This window comes from Symphodus melops, assembly GCF_947650265.1.
Source record: "Symphodus melops genome assembly, chromosome: 9".
NCBI classification, from domain to species: Eukaryota; Metazoa; Chordata; class Actinopteri; order Labriformes; family Labridae; genus Symphodus; species Symphodus melops.
In genome coordinates, this window is record NC_136699.1 from 25,790,949 (window position 1) to 25,811,810 (window position 20,862).

Below are 20,862 nucleotides of genomic sequence, written 5' to 3' on the forward strand. Positions count from 1 at the left end.
GAACTACAAACATGTCTGATAAAAGCTCTCGATCTGAAGTAGCTACCTATATTCCAAATGGCGACTGACAGCGGGGTGAAAAAGGCCGGACTACCTGCACGGAGAGTTATTCCCTCTCATGCATGCATGCATGTCGCTGTTTGTGACGTGCAACTTTTCGTCCGAGACAAAGACGAAGATATTCGGCCTTCGTCGCTGCTAGTTCGCCGTCTGCTTGGTGTGTCAGGTGCAAGAAAACACGAGCAACTCCTGACTTACAGGTCAGAGATAATTATCTTGTTAATTTTGAAAAAAAAAAAAAACAGACTTTTATTTTGTCATGCGAGTGCTTTCGTCGATGTTCGGATGTTTCTGGGAAACTCGAGTATTAACGAGTCTAGAAAGGCTAACGTTAGCTTGGATTCCTCCAAACAGAGTGTACTTTTTTTTTTTCCAAAAAGATCCGATTTGAATGGCTCCATTTGACAGATCAGTACAACTTACTGTGGGATTTCTTCAGTAGGTAGCTTTATTCCACGTGTAGGCGGGTCTTTCTGAAATGTTAGCTTCTTCTGCGTGTTTTGTCCTCGTGCACACAAACGCTTCAGGTCGCTGAAACACAGCTTTTGAAAAACTCTGTTTGAGGTGTTTGGGCGGCAGTCGCTCAGTCTGTAGGGACGGTTCAAGTCCCGGCACGGACCAAGCCTGGAAATGGGTTTGGTAGCTGGAGAGGTGCAAATCCACTTCCTGAGGAACTGCCGAGGTGCCCTTGAGCAAGACTCCGAACCCCAAAACTGCTCTGGAGCGCTTGCTGTGGGCAGCCCATCACATTACTGCATGTCACCAGGATCCTGTTTGTGCATGAGTGTGTCTCTCGGCCTACGTGTGTGTTCATGCTCATTCCCCTCGTGGGATTAATACAGTATAAAATTAATTCTGTGTGGACGAGGAAAATTAGAGGTTTGAATTTGTTGCGTCACGCTGTAAAGTTTGAAGTTATCGTGCGACGCTGTCACTTTAACTCACAAGAGCTCAGTGTGACAGGAGACAAACTGCTGTTTACTTTGCTAACGGTTCTTCCATGTTTACACAGTTGCCTCTCATGAGATGGCGTGTGAATGGACAAGTATGTAAATGAAAGGTGCAGAGGAATGCATAGACAGATTCTGCACATCAATGAGAGCGTTGTTGACTTGACATGCTCGAGACAGCTGCAGCAGTGCGTTTTCAGTTTTCATGTGGACGATCACGACCAGGAGGAAAACCCCTGATTAAAAAAAGATCTCTTCCACTATACCAAGAACGAGGGAGCTACTAGTTTACTGATAACCTGCATGTCATGTTTCCTGTTTTTGTTTTTCATATTCGAAACACAAACTTTTAAACTAATCGGTCGACGAAGGCAGCAGAAGACGACCAGAAAACTAAAGTGACAACAGGAACAACAGAACAGCAGTTAATAAAACTAAAAGGGAGTTTTTAATAAGAGTGAATCTTTCTTGTATTCTTATTAAATAAACGATTCTTATTGAATAATCTGTTACTTTAAGTGGACGTACTTTTGTTTAGATGCATTTCCTCTGAAAGCATACGTAGCAGACGTTACGGCATGTTCACTTTCTGCTGAACAAATCTCAACTTTTTAAACCAATTTAGTCGTTCAGCTGGAAGTCTTCACACAAGGAAGGACCAATAATAATATTCATTTGTCACACACTATTAAATACCATTACAAAAAAAAAGTCAAAGCAGTGTCACTTGTCCTTGCGAGCTGTCTTAGTGACTCTGTGAGGGTGTGAAATATGAAACAGAGGATTAGCTCCCAGACAAACGCTTCATCAAAAAGGATCAAACTTTATTAAAACAAAGTCAGTTCAAATGAGCAACAAACAAAACAAACAGCCAAATGTAAACAAAGGGTTGTTGTTGTCCCCCCCCAACATGTCTGTATAAACTGCAGTGTGCATATTTGTCACTGGTTAATGGTGAAGCTTGGATCTGCCACTGTAACAGCTAACTCATGAATCCATCACTGATCACCCCTGCAGGTCTGATTTTAATCAACACTTTAAAGGTCACATATTATTGTTCTTTTTCAACACGTTTAAATCAGTGTCCTCGCTCCTCTTCATCATGTGTGTGAAGTGTGTTGTTGTAAATCCACTCTGATCCTGTTTTTGATCCTGTGTCTATAAACCCCTCTATTTCAGCCCTGCTCAGAACAGGCTGTTTCTGTGTCTGTAGCTTTAAATATGTAAATGAGCTGTGTCTGGCCACGCCCCCTCTCTGGAAGGGCTCGGGTGTACTCGCTGCTTTCTGGCTCCATGTCCTATTGTTTACGGTGAGAAGGCAGACTCAGAGGGCAGAACAAACACCTAGCTGTGGGAGTGTCACCCACCTGGGGGAGGGGCTACTGCCCTTTGTGATGTCATGAAGGGAACATCTCCAAACGGCCTGTTTGAGCACACATTTTCTGAAAAGTGGAGCAGGCAGAAGACATAGAGGATGGACTTTTCTCATAGTTGCGGTTTTGCAGACAGAATAGAGACATGTTAGTGCTAGAATAACATGATTAAGTGTATTTTGCGTAACATGTGACCTTTAAACTGCAGCAGTGTCAGCTGTTAGTGGCGCCGTTTACTCCCATAGTGCAATAAACAGGAACAAAACATTAAAAATCATACTCAAATAAAGAACTTAAAAAACGGGGCCTTGAGACCCTCCTCTCTTCAGAGGTTTAATCAAAAACATAAAAACAGATCCATTGTTAGCAACTGAAGTAATACTGAATAATAAATATGAACAAAAATAAAAAGAGGAGGCCAAACTCTCCTGAAGCCGGCTCCTTGTATCCGTCTGTCCAAAGACTGAATATCTGGAGCTTTAAAGGACAAGGAGGAAAACGTAAACATTAGAACTCTATAAAAATCTGAACAGGGTTATGAGGTTTGATTATTGATCAGTATGGAGGAGGGTAAGGTGACATCACCAGCTCTGAACATCTCTGTGAGGCAGTGAACGTCTAATAACCTGAGGTTAAGGAGTCTCAGCACGCTTACAGTTTTATATGGATTTTTATATTCTGGATCAAATATTTTCACAGGGGGGAAAACAATTTAGCGTAGGGTAGAGAATTAGCCGTTAGCATGTAGCCATCTGGTCTGAGCTTCCAGACGTGTGTCCACGTGACCCGTACGGCGCTGGAGTCACAACACGGACGAGTTTCCACAGAATTGAAACCGAAACATTCATGTGTAAAACTGCTCCAGGCTGATTTTGTAACTTTTGACGCACACTCCTGCTGCGTGTCCTAACAGCATGCAACGTCTTCAACACCGCGACGGACACTTTAATAATCCCACTGTCATGCTTCTGTTCTGACTTTATTCACTCGTCTGAATGATGCTTTGATTTAAGCCCCCGTCCGGTTTTTAACCAGCAACCACACAGCAAGAGCACGAAGCTCTGTGGACACGTCAGGCTGCCGTCTTTGTTTATTTGTTTGTTTTTCTGTTCGCTCACCTCACAGCTGCATGTTTAGAACTGGTGAATTATTCAAGGGTTAGATAACGGCACATCTGTGAACCCCAGCTCCTGGACTGAGAGACGACGAAGAACACGTTTTAAAGACAGACTAACCTGGGATGTAAATGTGCTCAGGTTGTGTTGAGTTTCTCTCACTCGTCTGTTGAAAGGTTTAGCTTCAAAGTGAGAGGCAGACTGAAAACAGGTTTCATTGAGATCAAGGCAACACTGCCACCTAGTGGACAACCCTTACTAATGAGAGTCGCAGAATGAGAAACGTCTCAGCGCAGGGGTCTCCAACAGGTACGAAGCTCAGGAGCTGTCAAAAACATAAAATTAAAAACGCGCCTCTTCACACTTCATACATTTGGCCCCTGAAAACAAATGTACACTCGTCACGTTTTCTTTACATTGATGTGAATTTTCTGCAACATAGCTCACAATAAGAAGCGTCAAATGTTCTTCTCTTTTTTGGACTTTGATGTGAATTTCAGATTATTGATAAACGTTGGATTATTGCAATTTCTCACGTGTACAAACATCAGTTTAACTCCGCTGACGTGAGCTGTGTGAATAAATGCACGCAGCTCTGAGATGAAGAAAGGTTGGAGATTTGCACCTGGTTTTTAAACACCTGTGGACATGTCACACGTACAGGAGTGGGTGAACCTACGACCCTGTTTATTACAAATCACTTCTGATCATATTTGAAGCTGAATTGTTGGCTTTACGTGAACACCCACTCTCTGACGTGTCGCTGTAAAGAAACATGTCAGCGTGTTGTTGCTCTGATCACATGGAAACGTCATCCCGAGGGTTTTAAAAAAGCAGGATGAAATCTTTTAGGTCTTTATGTCTGTGTGTAAATATCTGATCTGACTGTTTTTATGTTGGCATTAAGTGAGTAGCACCTTGTAAGTGCCTAACCCTGCTCTATAAACACATAAATAAAGGTAATGCATCTTTTCTTACACAAGTTTTTTTTCCTTCTTTAAAGATCTGGTTTGATAAAAACCTGGTTTGATAATCGTTAAATTAAAGGAGAAGGAAAAGCTCCGCTCTCACCGTACCTTCGTTTACATGAACACAGAGCGAGGGAACGGGATCCAATCAGAGGAGACGTCTGATTCCAGGTGTGAAGTGAGCCGTCCACCTGTGATCAGACCCGTTTACTAAAGGCTGCATGATGTAGATGTTCAGAGTCCATCCTCCATGTGTGTGTGTGTGTGTGTGCGTGCGTGTGCGTGTGTGTGTGTGTGTGTGTGTGTGTGTGTGTGTGTGTGTGTGTGTGTGTGTGCAGGTACAGGGTCAGACTCCATCTTCTCTTTACTTTCGTTTGCTCTTGGTGTCGGTGGTCTGGAAGACACTGGAGGCCGACATGAGGTTCTCGATGTACTGACCCAGAACCTGGTTCTCCGACTTCAGCTTCAGGTTCTCTTCTTTGACAGCGTCCACTCGGGCAGACAGATCTGAACACACAGACAGCAGAGACATTCAAATCTTTACAGGTAAGAACTCTGATTCAAACACTTTGTCTTTTCACAACTTCGTATATAACACATTTATTTTCCTTATATAAGCATGAATCTATTATTAATTTAATCTCTTTACTGATGAGTCTGGTTTATTTGCAAGAGAAGAAGTCGACTTTTACTCATTCAATAAGTTTTAAATAAGTCAAGAGTTCCTATTTAAAGTCAATATTTTCACTTTTTCTCATTTTTCCTTTGGATTTATTTTTTCCGTTAAGAAGAAACAATGTGTAAGACATCCAGTGAATTATATCAGATAATGACATTACTACATGATCAGATAATTAAGGACTCATGTTCTGTTGACGGTTCACACTGAGGTCGAGTCCTCAAATCCTGAGACACAAGTGTTATCGCTGCTTCTCCAGTTGTCTCTCGTGGCTAAATGACCTCACCTAATGATTGCTAATCAGCCTGTGTGTCACATACACTGCATGATGTAGCAGCTGATGCTAACAGCACGAAGGAGTGAGTGGGTGTGTCTGATGAAACAACTGACTGAGGATCACAGACTCTGATTGTTCCACACACTGTCATCTGTGGAAGTTGTGCAGCATAATGCCAGACATGGAGGAGGGTGATGCATGCGAGCGCGTTTCCTGCACGCCGTTACGACCAGCTGGATGTAATGTCATGTCTGTTTACCCTCCAGAGTGTGCTGCAGCTCCAACACCTGGTTGATGAGCCTCGTCTTCTCCTCGAGCTCAGCCTGGTTCTCCATCATGTCACCTGCAGAAATGTAAAACAAGAGACGGGTCAGCGGTGCTCATCAGCGACTCACACCGAGGAGTGGGAACTGAAAACACCCGTGAGCTGTCTCACCATCGTCTGAGCTCATGGTGAAGTACTCGTCTTCCTGTTTGGAATGCAGGGCTGCGACTCTGAGGGACACTGGGACATTAAGGAGACGGAAAAACATCCAATTCATTCATGATGATGCATATACAAAAATAAATAAAATAAACAACTCTCCTCCATCATTCAGCATGTACATGTCAGTGATATGCACAATCTAATACTGCCACATAGACTTATTCTGATGTTAAGGTGAAACAACAGGGGACATAGTGGACTGCAGAAAGTGTCTTAATAACATTTTTACATATATAAAATCATGACTTTGTGCATATTTCATCTAACATTTACATTTCTGTTGTGCAAGGTGGTGCAGAGCGGCTGGATGACGTCACGTCATGTACATTAAGAAATGAGTAAACAAACAGTGTGAACAGCTGTTAGCTTTAAAGCTAATCACGACACCAAACCAAACGAGCCTTAAAGCAGGCCTGCTGCTAGCTAGCACTTAGCATGCTGCTAACTAGCACTTAGCATGCTGACACTTTTAATAAACTACAGATAAAAAACGTTGATTTCCACAAACCTTACAACGCGAAAAAACAGACTATTTCCTCCGCACAATATCGATAGATTTATTGAACGTTTATGTGTGCTAATCCGTGCAGTTATTTCGCACAGCTTGTGTCGGACACCATCTGTGTTTACGTCCACTTCAGGGCAGTTCAGCCTCCAGCCGCTAGAGGGCGATACGACACCAGGAACAAACAACACCCACCTTCTTCTTCTTCTTCTTCTCATGGATTTCCTGACACAACTACTGCTTCTGCTAAAATTGTAATAGTAGATAAAGAAGAATATAGATAATGGGATGAAATCAACAGGACAATGAAGAAGTAAATACAACAAATCCAGAAGGAATAACATCAAAAACAACAACAAACTCCTTCAGATGATCTGATCATGTTTATTTCTTTAAGAATTGAAGAAATGCGCAAATAAAAATAAATCTGCTTTCATTTAATAATTGTGTCACAAATAAAATATAATTTTTAACCCAGCTGTTAAAGAACGTTTTATAGTCATGTCTGATGTGCTTATTGTTCAAAAAAAATGTTTTTTGAATTATTTTTAATAAGTTTATATTGTGTTTATTTTTTATTTTTGTCTGCAGTAAAGCAAATTTACGTTTGTAAGAAATGTGCTTTACAAATAAAATTGAATTGAACTTCGACAGATTAACAGATTATGGTACAATATACCATAACATGTGTTTTCCTTGCTTATAATTTTCTTTAAAATCCGTGTTTGATGTGCTAAAATCTAAACACACTTAACCCCGTCACGTGAGCACTTACACAACACGCTTTGGTGACGTCACTCTGTGTTCGTCCAGTCACTTTCACAGCCTATGTGCTGCGGCTCCGCCCATCAACACCTAAGCTCCTCCCACCGTCTGTTTGACAACAACATCATTGTTCGGGGAGGGACTCGATAACGATTTCTGTTTTATCTGGAAAAACAAACATTCCCTCTTTTCCCTTTAAACCCGGGACACAAACCTGAACCCGGCTCTTCTCCTCTCGGTGACCCGGTGGACCTGAACCTGAACCCGGCTCTTCTCCTCTCGGTGACCCGGTGCCTGTGAACATGAAGACGGTAATCTTTTGGCTGGCGTTGGCCGCCGTGCTCGGCCTGGTTCTCGGGATTAGTGAGGACATGGACCGGCCTCTGTTCGGGCCTCCCGGCTCTGCCATCAGGCTGCATGAATCCGACCCGGGACTGAAGAAGGCTCTGGGGTTTGCAGAGGAGCGCTACAACCGGGGCTCCAACGCCATGCACCTGCGCAGAGTGAGCCGGCTGATCTCAGCCACCAAGCAGGTACCAGAGGAAACCCTGAGTCTGCATTCAGGACTGAGTCTGTATTCAGGACTGAGTCTGCATTCAGGACTGAGTCTGTATTCAGGACTGAGTCTGCATTCAGGACTGAGTCTGCATTCAGGACTGAGTCCTGACAGATGAGTGTGCATGCATAACACTGACTGTATAATGATTTATAACAGTGTTATTACACCTGAGCTCTCCTGTGTAAAGCTGCAGCTCGAGCTCTTTATTTGAACACTCGTCTGTAGAGTCGTGTCCTGCATCACATGGATCAGAATGACTGTGAGGTTCTGTGAGGTTCTGTGAGGTTCTGTGTGTTCTGTCTTCCAGCTGGTGAAGGGTATTCGCTACAACATCACAGTGGAGCTGAGTAACACTCAGTGTAAGAAGTCCACCATGCTGAGGACATGTGACTTCTACCCCGAGACTCAGAAACTCAAGGTGGGTTTATAGTCATGTAATGATACAAGAAGGTCCTGTTTTATATTTCACTACGACGTGTGAGCGTGTGTGTGAGCGTCTCACTGCACATCTGACGTGTGTGTTCAGCCGACTCGTGACTAATCGTCGTGTCTTGTGACTTGATTTGTCCTCGGCAGGCTCAAGCACGTCCAGCTCGGCCTTTCTTTGTTGGTCTCAAAAGCTTTTTTATTTTTTTTTTAAAAGACACCTAAACCAACTTCATTGAAGTTCTTCCACTCGTACTTTGAATTGTTGTTAAAATGTTCTAGATAGATAGATAGATAGATAGATAGATAGATAGATAGATAGATCTATAGATAGAGATAGATAGATAGATAGATAGATCTATAGATAGATAGATAGATAGATAGATAGATAGATAGATAGATAGATAGATCTATAGATAGAGATAGATAGATAGATAGATAGATCTATAGATAGAGATAGATAGATAGATAGATCTATAGATAGATAGATAGATAGATAGATAGATAGATAGATAGATAGATAGATAGATAGATAGATAGATAGATCTATAGATAGATAGATAGATAGATAGATAGATAGATAGATAGATAGATAGATAGATAGATCTATAGATAGATAGATAGATAGAGCTATAGATAGATAGATAGATAGATAGATCTATAGATAGATAGATAGATAGATAGATAGATAGATCTATAGATAGACAGATAGATAGATAGATAGATAGATAGATCTATAGATAGATAGATAGATAGATAGATCTATAGATAGATAGATTATTATTAACTTAAACTTTCCAACTACTCAAAAAAAAAGGTGATAAATGACCTCCGATGTTTGTAAGTCACGTTTTAACTGAATGTAAAAATACAGTGATGGAGTAGAAGAACGTGTAAGAAACAGTGAGCAGTATTGATCATGATGCATATAATACAGTGTAATAACAGACAGGTTATCAGCTGATTGATTTTAATGATGAGTGAACTCACCTGTATAAATGTGAAGACATACAAGAAGAAGATCGTTGTTGTTTGTGCTGCAGACATTATCTCACTTGAACTGAAAAGAAATCCCTCCGACATGATTAACGTGTGTGTGTGTGTGTGTGTGTGTGTGTGTGTGTGTGTGTGTGTGTGTGTTCCCGGCAGACGGAGGTGTGTGTTTTCGAGGTGTGGGACATCCCCTGGCAGGGCACGTCGACTCTGCTCAGACAGAAATGTCAGCCGAAAGGTCAGACTGCACACCTCGTACAAAGAAACCCACAACATGACCGCTGAGCCCCTGGTGTCGTTTATTTATTAAAAAAAAAAAAAAAAAAAAAACTCCAAGAAGAAGTCGTTTATGAACTCAACAGCCAAGTGAGACCTGAACAGATAAAAACCGGAGAGGTGACGTGGTCATGAGTCGAGCGCTCCTCTGTTGGAGCTCCGGACTTGAACCCTGTTGACCTCTCTTCAGCTCGTCCTCCTTTAATAACGTCTCTAAACATCTGAGAGCTGTTTAAAGGGACCTAACATGTTCTTCTGGATCTTTCTCTGAGCAGTTTTCCTGACACAAGAGGAGACCAACAGTGTGGTGGCTGCGTCCGCCGTCCCGCTGCCTCAGGTACAAATAAAACGCAGAGCGACAGCAGGAGCGCCTGATTCCTGTGTTTAACCTTCTGTGTGAGATGACCCTGATTCTGTTTGTTCTCCAGCAGGAGTCTGTGGAGCTGCTGGGAGAGTTTAAAGGCTTCATGGTGAAATACAACAAGGTGTACAGCAGTGAGGAGGGTGAGTGAGTGTGTGTGTGTGTGTGTGTGTGTGTGTGTGTGTGTGAGTTAACCCTTTATGAACCTGTCAGTAAATCACAACTTAACGCCTGCTGGAGAACAACAACTCAAACAGTGACTGTAGCTCCTTCCTTCTTCAGTCCTGATACGAGCTGTTTCTGTTCATGTTAAATATTTGTGTTTTGTCCTGAAGTAACCTCCAGAAGTTGAAGATTAAAGAACATCTGATCGATTAGTTCTCCTGCATTCAGGACTCCCTGATACGTCTATAAAGTCGATGTTTGTTTATTTTACAGGCGAATTCTTTTCCATCATTTTAAACGTGTTGTCATGTAGATTATCTGCTCTTTGAGTCGTCATTATCTCCACATGTACAGAATGTGTCCACTCACGGATTGTTCGAAGGCGAGATTCAGAAAAAACAAAAATCAAACATTTGTATTGAACTTTCCTCTGGCAGAGACAAGCCGTCGTTTGAGCATCTTCCAGGAGAACATGAAGACAGCAGAGAAGCTTCAGTCACTGGATCGAGGCTCAGCCGAGTACGGAGTCACCAAGTTCAGCGACCTGACAGGTGTGTGTGTGTGTGTGTGTGTGTGCTGTTCTTCACATATTGTCACGTTGACTTATAACCACAAACACTCCCTCCTCCTCCTCTCTGTGTTTTTCTTCCTCAGAGGAAGAGTTTCGCTCCACATACCTGAACCCGCTGCTGAGTCAATGGACTCTTCATCGCCCCCTGAAGCCGGCCTCCCCCGCCCGTAGCCCCGCCCCCGCCGACTGGGACTGGAGGGATCATGGAGCTGTCAGCGCTGTTAAAAACCAGGTACCAGAGCCGGGTTGGACGTGGCGATAAATATGTAACCAACCATGTTATTATGAGTAGTTTATTTACTCAGCTAAATAATAGCTAGATAGATAGATACTTTATTGATCCCGAGGGAAATTCAAGTAATAATAAAACCAAGAAAGAATTAGAATTCATAACTTCAAACAACTCAGGCATTAAAGCCTTCACAATGAGACAGTTCAGCTGCTTCGCCCAGTTAGCATCACGTTCACATAGCATGCTAACTGTTATTTCCCACCTGCTTATTGAGGGTAATGAGTCATGAGGTAAATGTAATGAGTTCTTCATTTAGGCTCTGCAGTACAGCAGATTGACTCGATGATGGAGGCGTGTGCAGGAAGACGACAAGCTAGTTCTGTAAGCTATGAGCTAATAGTTCAAGGTTCCTCTTTCTTTTGTTCTGACTGAAATGGAACCTATCTTGCATCAGTTACTATTCATGTGTGTGTGTGTGTGTGTGTGTGTGTGTGTGTGTGTGTGTGTGTGTGTGTGTGTGTGTGTGTGTGTGTGTGTGTGTGTGTGTGTGTGTGTGTGTGTGTGTGTGTGTGTGTTTCTTGAAGGGTATGTGTGGATCCTGCTGGGCTTTTTCTGTTACTGGTAACATCGAAGGCCAGTGGTTCCTGAAAAATGGCGCCTTGGTGCCTCTCTCAGAACAAGGTAAACACACACACACACAGATACACAGATTTACACACTGATACACACACACACACACACACACAGATACACAGATTTACACACTGATACACACACTGATATACACACACACACTGATACACATGCACACACACACTGATTTACACACACACACTGATACGCATGCACACACACACACACACACACTGATTTACACACACACACTGATACACACACTGATATACACACACACACACACTGATACGCATGCACACACACACACACACACACTGATTTACACACACACACACACACACACACTGATACACACACACACACACACTGACACACACACTGATACACACACACACACTGATTTACACACACACACTGATACACACACTGATATACACACACGCACACACACACACACTGATACGCATGCACACACACACACACACACACACTGATTTACACACACACACACACACTGATACACACACACACACTGATTTACACACACACACACACTGATTTACACACACACACTGATACACACACACACACTGATTTACACACACACACTGATACACACACACACACACACTGACACACACACTGATACACACACACACACTGATTTACACACACACACACACACACACACACACACACACACTGATTTACACACACACACACACACACACACACTGACACACACACTGATACACACACACACACTGATTTACACACACATACACACACACTGACACACACACTGATACACACACACACACTGATACACACACACACACACACTGACACACACACTGATACACACACACACTGATTTACACACACACACACACACACTGATACACACACACACACACTGATACACACACACACACTGATACACACACACACACACTGACACACACACTGATACACACACACACACTGATTTACACACACACACACACACGTGGACGTAGTTCTAAGAGAACACAAATGATGCTGTCAATCATTCATTCTCCTGCAAACATGTGCAGATTAAAGCTGTGATTTGATTGGTCCGTTGCTTTGCCCCTGTCAGAGCTGGTTGACTGTGACGGGCTGGACCAGGCGTGTAAAGGGGGGCTGCCGTCGAACGCCTACGAAGCGATTGAAAAGCTGGGTAAGAGAGCGACATGTGATTCTCTGCACACGTCCACGGCGCACGGTTTGAACCTTCATGTTTGTTTTTAAGGTGGACTGGAGACGGAGTCCGACTACTCGTACACCGGACGCAAGCAGAGATGTTCCTTCACCGACAGGAAGGTGGCAGCGTACATTAACAGCTCTGTAGAGCTGTCCAAAGACGAGGAGGGTGAGTGGAATAACATTACTGTTTTTACATCAAATAATCTATAAACACTGAGAACTGTGCAGTGAGAAAAGGATTATTTTATCTGAACATGTCAAAATAAAAATTAAAGAAAAAAGAGAGAAAAAAGCATCATGAACTTTTTAAATAAACTAAACTGGATTTAATGAAACAGTCTTATTATATAGTGATCATATTCCAGTGATCTGGGACTATAATTATCAGTGGAGATGAAATGTATTGAAACTGGACGATTCAGTTAGAGAACAAAAAAGGTCAATTTAAACGAAAAGATGGCGTCGAGGTTTGAGGGGAGAAGACTGAAAAAGAACGAAAAAAAACCACATAACACAGGTTTAATCCTTCTTTAATGATTGTAGATATTCTGATGTAAACGCATGTTTGACCTTTAAAGGACTTTTTTTTATTATTTTCAGAGATCGCCGCCTGGCTTGCTGAGAACGGACCGGTCTCTGTGGCGTTGAACGCCTTCGCCATGCAGGTAGCCTGACGTGTTATTGCTCACGCAAAGAAATCTGACCCGACGACATTTCACTGTTTGATCATCCTTCCTGTGTGTGTGTGTGTGTGTGTGTGTGTGTGTGTGTGTGTGTGTGTGTGTGTGTGTGTGTGTGTGTGCAGTTCTACAGGAAAGGTGTGTCTCACCCTCTGAAGATTTTCTGCAACCCGTGGATGATTGACCACGCCGTGTTGCTGGTGGGATACGGAGAGCGTGAGTTGAACTCGTTTATCTTGGCTGAGCTGATTCCTCCTCCTGTGACTCGTGTTCGTTTGCCTCGTTAGCCGTCAAACCCCTCGATAACAAACGAGTCCGCGCGGCGTGCGATGATTCTCAAACACGAGTGACCTGTGAATGTTTGTGTGCTCTCAGGTAAAGGTACTCCGTTCTGGGCCATCAAGAACAGCTGGGGGGAGGATTATGGAGAACAGGTAAGACCACCTAGTGGATCAGAGACACAGTCATGAAGGGTTTGAGTCTGGCAGCAGCTCGATGTCTTTCAAGACGTCATCAAATCTGTTTTTATTTCTCACACAGGGTTACTACTATCTGTACAGGGGATCCAACGCCTGTGGGATAAACACCATGTGCTCATCTGCTGTCGTCAACTAAACAACTCGCACTACACACACACACACACACACACACACACACACACACACACACACACACACACACACACACACACACACACCATCATACTCCACGTTTATATACCATATTCTCCGGACTATGAGTTGCTCTGGAGTATAAGTTGCTTCGGTCACAAAATGTGTCATGAAGAGGAAAAAAAAACATATTATGTAAGTTGCGCCAGACTATAAGATGAATTTATTTAGAAATTTATTTCACAAAATTTAAGACGGAGCACAGACATTTATAAAAACACAAGAACAGCAGGCTTTAATTTAAAGTGTGTCACTGTCACACATGAAGCTCAGGAGGAAGAGCAGGAGACTCTTCATCTCACTGTTGTGGGCAAACTTCATCCCTAGGGGGCAACAGTAGCTCAGAACCGAAGGGTTGCTGGTTCAAGTCCTGATGCGGATGAAGAAATGTGGTGGCACCAGTTCAGGATGCTTGTGGTCCCCAGTCCTGCTTGTGTACGTGTGTGTGAGAAGCATGTCTCTACAATAACAGAGTGTGAACCACATTTCCCCCTCGGCGACTCATAAAGTATATAAAATCAAAAAAATTAACAGTTATTCAACAACTCAGTTATTAAGACAGACGCGCGGTCTCTTCTTCTTCTTCTGTTTGGCTGTGTAGACTCGAGCGCCCTCTGGCTGCTGCAGACGGTTCATGTCAGTAACACACGCTGCCTGTATTTTCATATTAAAGATGTACGAGGCAGGAGCAGCCAAACTGGGAAAAGAGTCTGATTTATAGTCCGGAGAATACGGCAGGCTCTTTAACACACACACACACACACACACACACACAGACAGACGAGTCCTCGTGTTCGTATTTCACACACTCTGCAGACTGTAGTCGACTTAATGTCGCATCTCTTCCGTTAGTTCAGCAGGTCTAAATGTCCGCTGTGTTTTAATTTATTGTTTGACCTCATTTTACCATTTTAACAGTTACAGTTTCCTCATATTAATAAATAGTGTGCAATATATGTTTAGGTCAACGTGCCAGCTAGTATTAAGGAGGACTTGATGTTTGGGGTTCATTCATGCACATGCATGCACTGTGATCATAGAGACTGCTGTCAAATAAAGAACTTCAGGAACCGTGTTATTTGTTCAGCTGATCTTAGATGTTGGTCCCATATTCTCCTTTTAAACATGAATCAGTGTCAGAGCTCCTCTTCAACACGTGTTGATCCTGGATTTGATCATGTGACCAGTGTGACCGCACTGTCATCGGATCTGATCATTTCTTCTAATGGTACATACTATAAACATTTCAGTTTTAAGACATGAATAAAAGTCTCGCTTTGCTCAGTCTTATTAAAATAAAATAAAAAATGGGGAAAGCATATTTGACTTGTTGGTGGTTTGGCTGTGCAGGCTTTATGTTTCTATTATGAGGATGGTGTAATGATTATTTATAACCCTACTTCCAGAAGGTCCATTCTTAAATTTAAATCATTATAGCTGCTCTGTATAAAGACATGATGTGTTATAGGAGAAATACAGACAGGCTACTTGCACATTTGGAATAGATGTGTAGTTTAGTATGTGGTACAGAAACATGGATCGTACTGTGAGGGCATGTACAGTAGATTATGAAGTCTGTACAGAAAGAGTTTTAAGCATAATGTCAGTCTGACCTGGATTGTTCGGATCATAAAATACAGAGAAACGGATCATTTCAAAAGGATTTATTTTGAAATGATCCAGAACAAAAGTCAGAAATAAAAAACCCTCCTTAAAATCTTCAGCGTCGACTGAACATTTCTTTCCTCGTCCTGGATTTTGGAGGTCACAGGCGGGCTGACTGGATTCATCTCCATGTGGTCTCCTCATGTTTGATAAAGTCACACCGTTAGGAGTCCAGCAGAGACATCTGAGCGAGGAAGACAACCAAAACTCAGCTGCTGATTTTCAACATGGTGACCGCCGTCATTCTGCTCCTCTTCAGAAACCGAGGGTTGACGTCATGAAGACTACGTCCATGTTTTGTTCAAACCGAGTAAAAAGAAACATACTGGCACAGCAGCTTCCTGTGCCGTGTCCTCTTCACGTCTATGGGGCCTTTCAGACAGGAAGTGGTGCACGCTGAGCTCGCCGCGGCGTTGGGTGCAGATGAGCAAAAAAAAAAGTCTAATTCGCCACACACATCATAACTCCTTCTTAAAGCCATGTCTGCCTCTGTGATTCACTTTTAGGAAGTGAAGGTTTCCTTTAAGGCCTCATGGAGGAGACAAGGATGGAGGAGACAAGGAGGTAGGGAACAGAGAGGTGAACGTGGCCGTGTGTGCTCCTCCATTATTTCATTTTGACTTGAAGAGCATCGATCAGATCTATGATCTCTGAAAAGTAGCCGTTCTCCTCTCCTAGAATCATCTCAGACTGGACCATCTCCTGGTACTGGTCTCTGAGGGAGAGCAGCAAGCCCAGCAGGGAGCTGTCTGAGCGGTACTGATCCAAACACATGGGAGACATGGCCAGTAGAGCCCGCAGAGCCTGAAACACACATGAGGAGATGTTCATTATTCGGGCCTGTTCTGCTTCAACGTGTCGAATGAATCCACGACGAGCGGGTCCACCTTCTCTCTGTAGTCGTGCTCAGTGGACTCCAGCAGCTGGGGGACCAGAGCGCACCAGCCCTCCTCCAGCAGCTCCCCCTGCAGGGACACCTGAGAGTACTGACGCACCCGCTCGTCGTGAGCAGCGTCCAGAACAAAGTCCAAACCTGCCTGCGAGATCAGCTCCTGGAACAACCACAGAACCAAGAATTAGCATCATGTAGCATCCATGTAGCATGACGTAGCATCCATGTAGCATGACGTAGTATCCATGTAGCATCAGCTGTTACTGGCTCGACATCACTGGCATCCAAACCTGTTTTTCTTACAGGCCAATATTATCATGTTAAAGTCGCTCGAGGGGCCACAGGTTTTTATTTTTTAAATAATATTGTCAGGAAGTTTTTGTATTTTAAACCTCTACGAAAATAACGTAAAAACACAGGAAATAATTTCAGTGAGAAACTATTTTATTATTTAAAAAAAAAAAAAAAAGAGATTCTGAATAGATCAAAATCAAAAAGTTCACAAAAGAAATGCTTGAATAAAAGGAAATTAAATACTTTGATTTGTTCGTTCTTCTTTATCTGTGTTTTTGTTTTTCTCAGAATCAATATTTTCATATTTAACAAAAAAATGTGGAAAATAGTCAGAGCTGTTTAAAAATAACTAAATATTCCATCTGAATGAGACCTCGGGACAAATCTTCTGATTCTTTGATTGAAGTCGGGGGCCGTAAAAAAATCCCCTCAAGGGCCGCAAATGGCCCCCGAACCGCATGTTGGACACCCCTGGTTTAGTTTAAGTTCCCTGAGGGAAGATGTTGATGTGTAAGTGACCATATTTAAATTATTGGATGCAGACTGAAGAGCGGGACAATAATAAGTGGGATGCTTATCGTTCCTTTAAAAAGGGGTGTGGCCTAAAGGTGAGGTCTGTGGTGATTGATTCTTGTACCTTCTCACTGATCATGTCGTACAACATGGTGACAATTCGCGTCCGCAGAACTCCGCCTCTGTCCGCCCTGAAGAGCTCCGACAGGACCTGCAGCCCTCCGTGTGACAGGAAGTGACGCTGCGCATACGGGAAGTGGCGTAAAAGGGAGGCGAGTGCGAACAGAACCTGAGTAGACGAAACACACAGCACGTTGTTTTTTTTTGGTTTTTTTTCATCCTCAGCATCAGGAGAAGTTAACGTAATGTGAGGACGAGAAAGAACCTTTTTTTTCACATGGATTGGCTCTGCTGTGGCGAGTGTGGTCAGCAGCGTCTGCAGGGCGCCGTTCTCCACGGCCTTCACCTGAACCGTTGGGTTACTGCGGGAGAGGAGCGCGAGGCGTCAGAGACGTGTCTCGTCTTTGTTATTTCAAACAGGTCGATGTTCGTACCTGGACAGAGCAGATCCCAGGACGAAGGCAGAGCTCTCCTGTAACCTGAAGTCAGAGCTGTTCAGACCCTGCAGAATCAAGTCCAGACCCCCCATGGAGCACAGGTTCTGAGCGTTATCCACCTAACACACACACACACACACACACACACACACACGCTGTCAGGATGAGAAACATGGGACTGCAGGTTGGGATGCTGGAGGTCTGTGTTGTGTCACCTGATGCACCAGATACTCCAGCTCGTGCAGCACGCTCAGCCGCTGCTCCGTGGTCGAGTTGCTGCTGTTAAACCGCTCGAGCAGGCGCTTCATTATCTAACACACCAACACAACACACTCAGCTCACACACACACACACACACACATTAAAATTCATCTGATAATAACAAACTTGTCCTGTAGTCAGCTCATCATGAAAAAAAAAAGTCCTTAACTGTTTCTCTGGTGATTGGACAAAGTTGCAAAGTCGCTCTGAATTCACACAGATTGGTTGAATTTTTACGTGAATTGTTGCGATCGCGGCGTCCCGGAGGGACAGGAAGCCCCGCCTTGAACCAACGCTGACTGCTCTACACGTGCTGACGTACCTGAACGTCCGTCTCCACAAGCAGCTCCAGCTGAGCCATGTCTTTCTTTAACTCCTCCAGAGGACGAAACTTGGATGCCACAGAATCCTACAGGTGGACAAGCAGCAGAGGAAACGTGCACGGTGCAGTTATTAAAGGTCAGGTGGCTCATCTCCTGATACACTGTTTAAGTGTTTGGTTGAACTTATCTTTAGGTCCTGACACAAATTAATAACTTGTGTTCTCTGAAAAAGAAAATCCGTCATCTTTGGCATTGACTGCATTTATTTACTTACATGTACAAAGAACAGCTCATCATGGCTGTTACAGGTAAAAACAACAACACATACATCATGGTATGATGTCATACTATTCAAAGTGTTGATGCATTTCTCCAGCTGAGGTCTCCAGCTGAGGTCTTAAACAGAAGTAAGTCTGTAAAGTAAACTTCTAGAAGGATCCCGCTCCACTGATCCAGTGTTGGATCGTCTGCTTGTAAATATTTCCTAGTTGTAGCTTTCATACGACATGCTAAGAATCTTCAAGAAGTATTTCTCCCTCTGTAGGACTGTTTCCCGTATTTTAATCCATCCCAATTATTTGATTGCTCTCTGGATTTTCACGAGGACGACCGCTTCTTTTCAGCTTCAAAACGCGTCTTCAGAACCCAACAGAGACACGTACATGAATAAAAAGGATGAAAGGGTGGGCGTGCTGCTACCTGCTGCTCTGTGTCTTTGCTCCCAGCCTTCAGGTCCTCCTTTATCTTCTTCATGGCCTGTTTGAGCTCCTCAGGACTGAAGGAGGACTGGAGCTCCTCCTCCTTCCTGCACACACAGACTGAGCGTCAGGTTAACGTGAAGTGTCACCGAGCGTTTAGAGAGCGGCTCGTTAGCTTGAACCTGTGCTCCTGTGTCCAGTACTTCAGCTGCTCCTCTCCCAGCTTCACCTCCCTCTGACCCGTCTGCAGGTTCAGCCGCACATGAGAGCCAGCCGGCACTGCCGCTCCTGCACACACACACACACACACACACACACGTTACAAACACACACACTTACGTCTGGAGGATGATTTGTCTTTCTAATAAGAAGAGCAGCAGTGCACCTTGTTTGAGTGTTTGCCACTCGTCAGTGGGTTGGACCACTTCTAAATCTCCCTCCTCTTCCTCTTCATCAACCGTCACCTCCTCCTCTTCATCACTACCTCCGTCTGTATTTTCCACCACAGTTAAGGCGGAGTGAGACTGCACAAACACACACAAATAATGTAGTTCAAAAATGTCATTGTTTTATAAAACATTCATTTAATAAGATTGTAGTTGTCTGTCTGCATCTTTAGACTTTTTAACTATTCTTTGATGCATTTTTTTATCTAATTTAATTTTGCACTGTGTGACGTTTCTTCTGTTATCCTGCTTTGCTGCTGTAACACTATAAACTTCATCTGTAAAGATGATCCAGCTGAGCATCAGAAACGTGTGTTTGGCACACAGATTATTTTCTGCAATGATCCAAAAACCTTGTTTTACCTGTTCGCTCTTCCTTCCTTCCACGCTCACCTTTTGGCCTGAAGTCTGAACTATGTGGAGCAGCAGGAGGAGGCTGGTGAATGAAACTCTGCAGAAGAGCAGCCTCATGGTGTCTGAAACACAGGACAGGAAGTCACAATGGCACAACAACACACCTTCGTGTTGTGTTGGTGAAGTGAAGGGTGGCTGTGTTCTCTGCAGTGATGGATGCCTGAAGGAGTACACTCTTCATTTTGAAGCTGAGGAAACAGTGACATGTTAAGACTACTCTGCACATCCAGTCTGAATGACTGAGACTGAGGCAGGATCATCCCTTCAAAAGAAACAATAAAAGCAGTCAAACGCCATTCATAAAAGTGATGTTTTAATGTCTCTTTTCACACATTTGTTTTTCATACATTTAGATTTATATTTGAATCCCTGTACATACCACGTTTTTACTTCATCTATGAAGAAGCATTTAGGTGTTAATTAGAAAATAATTAGTGTCACAGCCAGGTGAGAACATGAACAGTGTTGATGTTTGTTAAAGACTCACCTGATCTGGTTAAATTAAAGATCCAGGTAAAAAATATGCTGCAATGTTTTCAAACCACTGACAGCTGCTGTGACTCCAGACTGAACTCTCATTGGTCCACATCATTCACCTTCTTCTTCATTTGTGCATTTTATACCTGTCCAACACCTGCACTGCTCATTACCGCCACCTGCCTGTATGGAGGTCACACAATCACGAATAATCATATGCACCACACACTGTAGTAAGAAATACACTGTTTTTAATATCTGATCTGTCTTTCCACAAGTGATAATGTACATAGTGTGCATTATTGCTGGTGTTATTGCTTTTTATTATATGTTTATTCCCTTTTTT

The 20,862-nt window shown here is 43.2% G+C and overlaps 3 protein-coding genes and 1 long non-coding RNA gene across 7 annotated transcripts in view; 2 read left to right on the forward strand and 2 right to left on the reverse strand.

Annotated features, from left to right (window-relative positions):
* The window catches only part of LOC306829635, a 53,366-nt gene extending 38,318 nt beyond the window's left edge, over positions 1–15,048 (forward strand). Inside the window, exon 2 of the long non-coding RNA XR_013779883.1 lies at positions 14,430–15,048. This is a non-coding gene — a long non-coding RNA (uncharacterized lncRNA). The remainder of the gene's footprint in view (positions 1–14,429) is intronic.
* Positions 1,814–6,604, reverse strand: LOC306829625 (short coiled-coil protein B-like). Its single transcript, XM_079352737.1, has 4 exons — positions 6,418–6,604; positions 5,859–5,927; positions 5,682–5,765; positions 1,814–4,973 (listed from the first exon to the last, which is right to left on the reverse strand). The coding sequence occupies exons 2-4, from the start codon at positions 5,872–5,874 to the stop codon at positions 4,831–4,833; spliced, it is 243 nt and encodes an 80-aa protein (XP_079208863.1). The 5' UTR covers positions 5,875–5,927; positions 6,418–6,604; the 3' UTR covers positions 1,814–4,830.
* On the forward strand, positions 7,397–13,982 carry ctsf (cathepsin F). Of its 2 annotated transcripts, none has more exons than XM_079352710.1 (14): positions 7,397–7,712; positions 8,046–8,156; positions 9,314–9,395; positions 9,709–9,770; positions 9,862–9,937; positions 10,397–10,510; positions 10,614–10,762; positions 11,347–11,443; positions 12,519–12,599; positions 12,672–12,791; positions 13,226–13,290; positions 13,431–13,521; positions 13,681–13,739; positions 13,846–13,982. In XM_079352710.1, the coding sequence occupies exons 1-14, from the start codon at positions 7,482–7,484 to the stop codon at positions 13,918–13,920; spliced, it is 1,413 nt and encodes a 470-aa protein (XP_079208836.1). In that variant the 5' UTR covers positions 7,397–7,481; the 3' UTR covers positions 13,921–13,982. The 2 variants fall into 2 exon arrangements, with proteins under 2 accessions (XP_079208836.1, XP_079208837.1); XM_079352711.1 differs by having other exon boundaries at positions 9,865–9,937.
* A 577-nt stretch (positions 15,049–15,625) lies between the features above and the next one.
* sil1 (SIL1 nucleotide exchange factor) lies at positions 15,626–20,745 on the reverse strand. Of its 3 annotated transcripts, none has more exons than XM_079352716.1 (12): positions 20,527–20,745; positions 19,989–20,199; positions 19,565–19,703; positions 19,362–19,467; positions 19,181–19,286; positions 18,481–18,567; positions 18,113–18,208; positions 17,895–18,016; positions 17,726–17,822; positions 17,465–17,629; positions 16,529–16,693; positions 15,626–16,445 (listed from the first exon to the last, which is right to left on the reverse strand). In XM_079352716.1, exons 2-12 carry the CDS (start codon positions 20,094–20,096, stop codon positions 16,248–16,250), a joined length of 1,389 nt encoding a protein of 462 aa, XP_079208842.1. In that variant the 5' UTR covers positions 20,097–20,199; positions 20,527–20,745; the 3' UTR covers positions 15,626–16,247. The 3 variants fall into 3 exon arrangements, with proteins under 3 accessions (XP_079208842.1, XP_079208841.1, XP_079208843.1); XM_079352715.1 differs by having other exon boundaries at positions 19,989–20,101; positions 20,527–20,744; XM_079352717.1 differs by having other exon boundaries at positions 20,019–20,101; positions 20,527–20,743.
* Between the last annotated feature and the right edge of the window lie 117 nt (positions 20,746–20,862).

What these genes read in the sequence shown, in the direction of transcription:
- LOC306829625 (XM_079352737.1), bottom strand. An exon ending in GCTGCAGCACACTCTGGAGG is followed by an intron (nt 4,974 to 5,681) that starts GTAAACAGACAT and finishes CTGTGTGTTCAG; the next exon opens with ATCTGTCTGCCCGAGTGGAC.
- ctsf (XM_079352710.1), top strand. Translation starts at nt 7,482, where the DNA reads ATGAAGACGGTAATCTTTTGGCTGGCGTTGGCCGCCGTGCTCGGCCTG. An exon ending in GGTGTACAGCAGTGAGGAGG is followed by an intron (nt 9,938 to 10,396) that starts GTGAGTGAGTGT and finishes TTCCTCTGGCAG; the next exon opens with AGACAAGCCGTCGTTTGAGC. An exon ending in TGAACGCCTTCGCCATGCAG is followed by an intron (nt 13,291 to 13,430) that starts GTAGCCTGACGT and finishes GTGTGTGTGCAG; the next exon opens with TTCTACAGGAAAGGTGTGTC.
- sil1 (XM_079352716.1), bottom strand. Translation starts at nt 20,096, where the DNA reads ATGAGGCTGCTCTTCTGCAGAGTTTCATTCACCAGCCTCCTCCTGCTG. An exon ending in GTGGCAAACACTCAAACAAG is followed by an intron (nt 19,468 to 19,564) that starts GTGCACTGCTGC and finishes GTGTGTGTGCAG; the next exon opens with GAGCGGCAGTGCCGGCTGGC. An exon ending in ACGACATGATCAGTGAGAAG is followed by an intron (nt 16,694 to 17,464) that starts GTACAAGAATCA and finishes TGGTTGTTCCAG; the next exon opens with GAGCTGATCTCGCAGGCAGG.